The sequence below is a fragment of the Aethalodelphis obliquidens genome, unplaced genomic scaffold (genome assembly GCF_003676395.1).
Source record: "Aethalodelphis obliquidens isolate GAN/ISIS:26980383/991018 unplaced genomic scaffold, ASM367639v1 scaffold44, whole genome shotgun sequence".
Taxonomy (NCBI): Eukaryota; Metazoa; Chordata; class Mammalia; order Artiodactyla; family Delphinidae; genus Aethalodelphis; species Aethalodelphis obliquidens.
The window spans coordinates 6,312,643-6,320,021 of NW_020837988.1; the positions used below are offsets into that span (position 1 = coordinate 6,312,643).

General features: G+C 61.5%; 1 protein-coding gene across 1 annotated transcript; it reads right to left on the reverse strand.

The window, feature by feature from the left end:
* Positions 1–460: 460 nt before the first annotated feature.
* BTBD17 (BTB domain containing 17) lies at positions 461–6,486 on the reverse strand. Its single transcript, XM_027080553.1, has 4 exons — positions 6,212–6,486; positions 4,925–5,500; positions 3,032–3,308; positions 461–1,758 (listed from the first exon to the last, which is right to left on the reverse strand). The coding sequence occupies exons 2-4, from the start codon at positions 5,007–5,009 to the stop codon at positions 684–686; spliced, it is 1,437 nt and encodes a 478-aa protein (XP_026936354.1). The 5' UTR covers positions 5,010–5,500; positions 6,212–6,486; the 3' UTR covers positions 461–683.
* Positions 6,487–7,379: the final 893 nt, after the last annotated feature.

Below are 7,379 nucleotides of genomic sequence, written 5' to 3' on the forward strand. Positions count from 1 at the left end.
CCACCACCCCCTAGTGCCCTCTGGCTGGTTGTACAGCACCAACCTACAAACACCTGGGGGAAAGCAGTTTTCCTCTAGACCCTGAGGTCTTTCCCCAGGAAGGGCGGGGCTGTAAGGCCCATTCACATCCCCTCCCCCCAGCCTTCCCCCCTCCCCAGACCCCCTCCCAGGAGAGGCCAGAGACTTGGGGTGGTCCAGAAGCCAAATGAAGTGGTTACCCCCTGCAAGTCGGGACTCAGAAGTTGCTCAGCTAAGCCCCCCAGCTTCAGGGTGAGGAGCTCCCACAGTGGTACCCAGTGCCGTGACCAGTTGGATGCTTTTAGCTGCCCTGTTCCCTGTGGAGGTGGGGCCCTCAGGGAAAAGCTAAAGAAAGATGGGGAGCCCCTGACCTGTGCAGCCCTCCTTGGACGGCTTTTACCCATGAACTGGGTGGTTTAATCATCCCCTCGCCTCTCTGAGCATTGGTTTATTCTACCGTGTTACCTTCAAGTCAGCATGAAATCAGCTCCTGAAACCAGGCATCTGGTCTACCACCCCTCAGCTGGATTCCACCCAAGGGGCCAGGGTGGGCACCTCCACTGGCCATGCCACTCCTGGTCCCTCTGGCCCATCTCTGCCGGGCCTGTATTTCCCGATCCAGAGGCCTCAGGGACGCCGAGCTTCCCGCCCCGGGCCCCGCTTGGCTACTTGGGGATCCGGATGAGGGGGTGGTAGACGGGCTTCACGATGAGGTGCAGGTGCAGGGCGTTCTCCACCAGGTACTCGGAGTTGCGCCGCTGCAGGTCGGCGTGCGCCAGGAAGTCGCCGGCCTCCTCGCTGCTCTGGTGAAAGCTGTAGGCGTGGCGGACCAGCAGGCGGCCGTGCTGGCGCGTCCCCACCAGCACGGTCTTCTGGAAGCTCACGCCCGCCGCGTCGCCGCCGCTGCTGGCCGGCGTGACCACGAGCCGCGGCCGGCCGTCCTCGGGGCGCGCGAGGGGCAGCGCGGTGCCCGCGGCATCCGCGTAGACGGGCCGCAGGCTGACGGGCAGCCAGCGCGGCGAGAAGAGCACGTTCCACGTGACCCGGCGGCCCGAGTCGTGGCCGCTGGGGCCCAGCTGCGTCTGGAAGCTGGTGCTGCGATCGTCGCGGGCCGGGTTGTTGATGACCCACGGGGCGCCCCACGCGGGCGCGAGGTAGTTGCGGGGCAGGAAGGAGCTGCCGTTGACGTCGAAGAACTTGGCATAGTGCAGCGGCGAGGCGGCGTGGAACTGGTAGGCCTGCAGCAGGAGGTCGGCCACCGCCGGGCCGTGGCGCGCCAGGGCTGCCGAGCGCGCCTGCAGCTGGAACAGCTGCGCCGGCGGGATCATGGGGTAGCGGATGGAGCGCAGCGCCCGCTCGGCCACGGCGGGGGGCGGCCGCGCGCGGCCCAGCCACGCCTCCAGCGCGTGGAACAGCTCCAGCTCGTCCTGCAGCACCAGGTCCGAGCGCGGCAGCAGCTGCGCCAGCAGCTCGGGGCTCACGGCTCCCCACTCGGCGCTCCCCGCCACGGCCGACAGGTTCCAGGCCAGGAACTGCAGGCAGCTCTGGCGCAGGGCCTCGTCCCCGGTGCTCACCGCGTAGTGGTACCAGCCCACCGCCGGGCCCGCGCCGCCCGCCAGGTGCGCGCGCATGTAGTCGGCCACGCCCCGCTGCAGGGAGGACACGCCGTACTTGGTGGCCAGCCTGTGCAGGGGGATGGCCTGCGCCAGCAGCACGATCAGTTCGCCGCAGTAGAGGTACCTGCCGGAGAGGCGCAGAGATGGGGCGCGGTCAGGGCGGGCGGGCCCACCCCAACCCCACCCAGAGCCGCTTTCTGGGTCCAGAGGGCCCCGGCCTTGGTCAGAGACCATCATGGTCAAGGGCGCCAACAGAAGGGCCCTCCCAGGCTCATCCGACCTCACGGCCTCTTCTTTCCGTTTCTCGTGGGGACATGGAAATAGCATGCATGTATCGAGCACCTACTAGGTGGCGAGCTCTGTGCTAGAAGAAGACAGATGTAGCGCCTGCCATTGCGAGGTTTACTATCTGGACTCCCATGCCGCCAGCTGCTCGCTATGAGGGTGGGCACCATTTCACTGCGCTGTTTGCCTCTGGGACTAAAAGATGTTTCCCAGGCTCCCTTAGAGCGAGTGCGGGCACGTGACTGAATTCTAGCCAATGAGATGTCCGCAGAGGCACAGAGTGGGATTGGGGGAAGGCTGGTTAAATAGAACTGACTGGGGTGGCGGGGAGACCCTTTGGCCCTTCTGTGTTATCCCTGTTCCCGTTGCCCGGAAGTTGGAAGCAATGACTCGAATTCTGCAGCCATCTTATCTAAGCCGTCAAATCAGGGTCACTTTCTCAGGCTAGAGTGTGAATAGTGCCCCACTAGCAGGAGGCAGGAGATGGGGCAGAGAGATGGCTAACGTTTTTAGCTCCCTAGCCCTCTGGTTCAAGACGGGGCCAGACACCAAAGCCACCCGGAGACATTAAAATAAGAAACGACTGCTTGGGGGACTTCTCTGGTGGTCCGGTGGCTAAGACTCTTTGCTCCCAACGCGGGGGGTGGGTTCGATCCCTGGTCAGGGAGCTGGATCCCGCATGCCGCAGCTAAAGATCCCACGTGCCACAACTAAGACCCGGTGCAGCCAAATAAATAAATAAATTTTTTTTTTTAAGAAAGGAAAGAAACGACTGCTTGGCCCAACCCTAGACGGGAAGCCCAGGATCCAGGGTGGGGCCCGGGAATCTACAGTTTTTAAAAGCTCTCAGGGCCAGATTTGGAAACAGCTCTGAGGGTGACTGGTAAGTGACATCAAACCACACAGAGCCTCCAGGCAAGGGCAGGGGAGTCACGCTGCATTCTGCAGGAGTGCAGTGGAAGGAGGGAAGAAGGAGGCGGTTGCACGGTCATCCTAATGACATCCAGGGAATGGGCATGATGTCTGCGAGGATCCAGGGCTTCCATCACCCTGTGAGTGGAGAAGCCAGGGGCTTGGAAAGTCCTGGAGTCTTCCCCCTGATCCTTCCCCACCTGATGAACTTGTCAAAGACAGCAGCACCGTCCCGGGGCTCCTGCAGCACCACCTCGCTCTGGTTACTCAACAGCTCCCGGAACAGCTCACTGTGCAGTCCCAGCAGCAGGCGGTGGGCGTGGAAGACTCGGACCTCATCGGTGCCCGCAGCCTGGACCCGCAGCACCACGTCGCTGGCATTGCCCTGCCGCAGCAGCTCCTGCAGGCGTTGGAGCAGCGTCTGGGAGTGGTTGATGGAGGTGCCCGTTGACTCCCCGCCGACATCGGTTTTCTGGGCTGCAGCAGGAAGGAACACGGCACAGCCTGAGAAGGCACCCGGGCCCCAGGCAGCATGCTGGGGTTGCAGAGGGACCAGCTGAAGATGCATGTGGCTGGATGTGGGCAGAGAGTGGATGAGCCTGGGGAGGCTGTGTGCTCACCTGTTTGTGCCCATGAAGTGCGTGGATGCACGTGTGTGCACCCAAGCACATCCTGGCTGGGGAAGCTTGTAAACCTGACCCTGAGCAGACCCTGAGAGGATGCTCTTGGAAGGTGGGCAGATTCCTGGCGGAGAGAGCTCGTGACCCAGCGTGGGACAAAGTGTCCAGAGCTGGTCTCCATGATGCCAGACCCCTAGGCGGGAGTCGAGAAACCTCTTGGTTCCCCCCCGTCTCACCTCCTGAAGAACTGTGCACCCCACCCCTCGGAAGAGTTGTCCAAAAGAGTGCAGTCACTAACAAACTGAGCACTTACTACAAGCCAGGCACGCTCCTGGGAGCTCAGAATAGCACAGTGAACAAAACAAGCCAGCTTCTTACACTCATCAAAGCACAAGCCCCTTAGACAGGCAATAAATACACAAGTAAGCACTCTAGCTTTCGATTGTGGTAAATAAGGGAGGTGATAGCAGTGGGGTGGCAGCTCCTTTAGGTGCAGGAATCAGAGACAGGCTCCCTGAGGAAGCGCTGAGAAGGAGCCTGCCAGAGGCCCTGGAGGAGGATGGGCTTGGCAAGCTGGGGGGTGGGGGGGGCCGAGGATCCGCCCCAGCGCTGAGTGGGAGGGGAGGGCCTGGCTGTGAGAGGAGGCTGCAGCCTGGAGGGGAAGCTGCTTCCAGGCCCAGCAGCCCTCCTGGGTCCCGTTTCCACTGGCCTGCGGGAGACCAGAGAAAGCACAGAGGGCCAGCTTGTCCTGGACAGGACTCTCGGGGTACCTGTGCCTTGAGGCTGGTGTTTCCGCCTTGCAGGCTGGGCGCGCTGGGCCCTTCTCGCATGTTTCCAGGGATACCGTGAGGGTCAGCTGGGGACATGCCCTCGGTGACAGAAAACTCAATGACAGAAAACACTGCCAGCAGCTTCTCCAAGCGGAGCACAGTGTGAGGAGCTGACAGCCGCAGATGGGCACACCTACCCCCCAGCGCGCGCGCACACACACACACACATGCACACACACGCACTCACACTCACACACACACACACACACACACACACGAGTCCCGAGGCCCATGTGCGCTCTTGGAGAGGACACTCACAGGAGAGCAGAGCATCTTTGTGTAAAGCAAGAGGGAGACAGAGGGAGGAAGAAAGGGTGAGAGGAGCCCGAGGTTATCTCCCAGCCCCGCCTCTCCAAGCTGTCACACTGAAGGCCCCGAATGCGGATGGCATCCCCACTCGCCTCTAGCTGCGCCCAGCTGCCTGGGACAATGGACAGTGGAAGGGTCTTTCTTGTCGTTGAGACTCCTGCCTGCCTGCCCGCCCAGCCCTCGTCCCCTCGGAGGCAGGCTGCCCTCCTCCACGGAGCTGTGTGATCAAATCCACTCTGCGCCCGTCCTGGCTGGCTGGACACCGCCCCCTCCTGGCCGTGTGTGGCTAAGGCCGGAAGGTCCTGCCCCTTCTCCCTGCCCGCTGCCCACTCACCTGCACGAGTGACCAGGCCCACTAGGGTCAGGATGGCCCAGAAGCTGGCCCAGGACCCAGGTTTGGTGTAGCCCAACCTAAGCATCTTTGTGCCCTGCCCCCAAGCCCACTGGAGGGAGAGCGAAGCCCAGACCTCTCCACTCACATTCCTCCTCCTTATATAGGGTCCCGCCCAAGGGGCTGGTGCCCTCCCTTCCCCGGCTGGCTTCCCGCCCACCACCCAGCCTCTGCCGTGGATTGGTGGAAACGGGCCCCAGCTGTTGCCCAGGCAACGAGTTAAGCCAGAGAGCAGCAGCCCCAGGGGCTATTGTGCTGCCGGTGGGCCCCTGAGGGGGACGGATCCGGCACCCTCCCCCATAGCTCCTACCACCTGGCACAGCGAGTCATTCCTCTTCTGGGAAGTTTAAGGCTCTCCAAAGGGCAGGCAGAGGGCTCCAGAACCAGTGGCCGCCACCAGCGCAGAGGGTCGCCAGCCCCCTCCCCGGATCCCAAGCTCAGCCTCCACCCTGGCACAGAGCACGAGCTTGCCAGCGTCACGGCTGGGGAGCCGTGGGGAGCCGGCTGCAAAGGAAGGGCCTGGAAGAGAAACACGGCGGCAGCTCAGGCTCCCACCCCTCCCCCTCTCCCATTTTGGGGTGGGCTGGCTCTCCAGAAAGGAGGGCAAGGGTCTCAAATAGGGGCCCGCGGGGTAACTGATAGCATTTTCGTGTTCTTCTTTGAAGAATGTTCCTGGGAGGGTGATGAGCCTTTAGGGAGGTGGGGGCTGTGACCAGCACACCCCTCACCCCGGGTCAAGGTGAGCTAAGATGGCAGGGCTGGGCATAGAGGAGCTGCACCCGAGCCTGTGCACCCCTGCACGGAGCACCCCTGCCCAGAGCAGAGCTGGCCGCCTCGCTGGAGGCTGGTCCTCGGCGGGCATCCCACCCCCCGCCCAAGCAGCCCAGATCCAGGCATGGGGACTGGAGATGCCTGGTCACTTCCTTCCTGTAATTCACCTTCCCAAGAGGTCTCAGGTCTCCTGGTTCACCTTGTTGGAAGGCTTCTTTTACCAGCTTCTGTCCAACCTCCTAGTGTAATTTTTCCCATCTCAGAGTTCCAAGGAGACACACGGCAGACCCAGTACCCCACCCTGACAGTTGGAGAAACAGGCAGAGAGCTAGGTGGCCATTTCAGCTGGGTTAGTACAGAGGAGAGCTCTTCTAAGGACAAAGGAACAGAGAGAGGAGGGTGGCATCTAGAGCCCAAGGGGTGTGTGTTATGGGTGGGCAGGTGCTGGGGAGGCCTCACCTTTTCCAGAAGCAAGTAGGGCCTGGCCCCGATCTCCATGGGAGGGAGTCCTTCCAAGTTGATGAATTGAAATGGTGGAGGTGGGGTGCGCTCCTGAGAGATCCAGCTCAGAGGTTCTCCTGAGGCTGGGTCTTTAACTGGGGATGGGTGGGAGCCCACCCTCCTTTGCTCTCTGGATGCCAGGGACCAGCTCCACGCATTGATTTCTGCCCCGGGCTGGCACAGAGAGACCCAACAGCTCCACCCCCCTCTCTGGAGCCACAGAGAGAGCGGGAAGTGGGTCTGGCACCTGCCTCGTCCGGGTTGGCAAACATGTAGCTGTCCAGCCCAGCGGAAACCCCTCCCGGCTGTCCTGACCTTCACGCCTGGTTCCCCTCGTCCAGATCCACCATCCCTTGCCCACTGGCTGCCTGCCTGCCCTTCCCGTGGGCTGCACCGCCTCCCTGGCCCAGCTCAGAAAAACAGAGCCTCAGTGTGACGGGGGTCGTGGCCTCTGAGGGCATCCCGGCTTCCATGTGCAATGCTTTCCGACAGGAATGTTGATGATAAAAAGATGACGCTAAGAGAACCCGCTACTCAGAAAATGGTCTTAACTTCTTAACTCCAGCCTCCTTGCGGCGCTGCATCAGCCCCTAGAGGTGCGGCTGCCTGCGCTGGAATCTCCCACACTCCACCTAGGAGCCAGGGCACCTGTGTCTTCTCAGCATCTCGGCGATTGTCCTGTACACCCCCAAGCTAAGGTCTACCTGCTAGAATTACATGGATGGCACTTCAAGTGTGCAGGGATCGGGGAGGTCCCAGGTTACCAAGAGGACTCAGGAGGGTCACCTCTGACTCCCCATCTCTGAGAGGCTCCACCTCTTACTAGCTCTAACTTCTGTTACCCCTGAAACCCCTCTACTGATTTAGAAACTGGCTTTCCAGGAATACGCATCCTCCGTTCTCATTTTCTTAGCCTGAGGTTTTCTGGAGTGTGTGTGTGTGTGTGTGTGTGTGCGCGCTATGTATGTCTGCACACGTGTATGTGTGTGTGGTGTGTAAGTGTGCATGCATGTGTTTTGTTTTGGCCACACCGCACAGCATGCATGATCTTATTTCCCTGACCAGGGATCGAACCCGTGCCCCCTACAGTGGAAGCGCGGCGTCCTAACCACTGGACTGCCAGGGA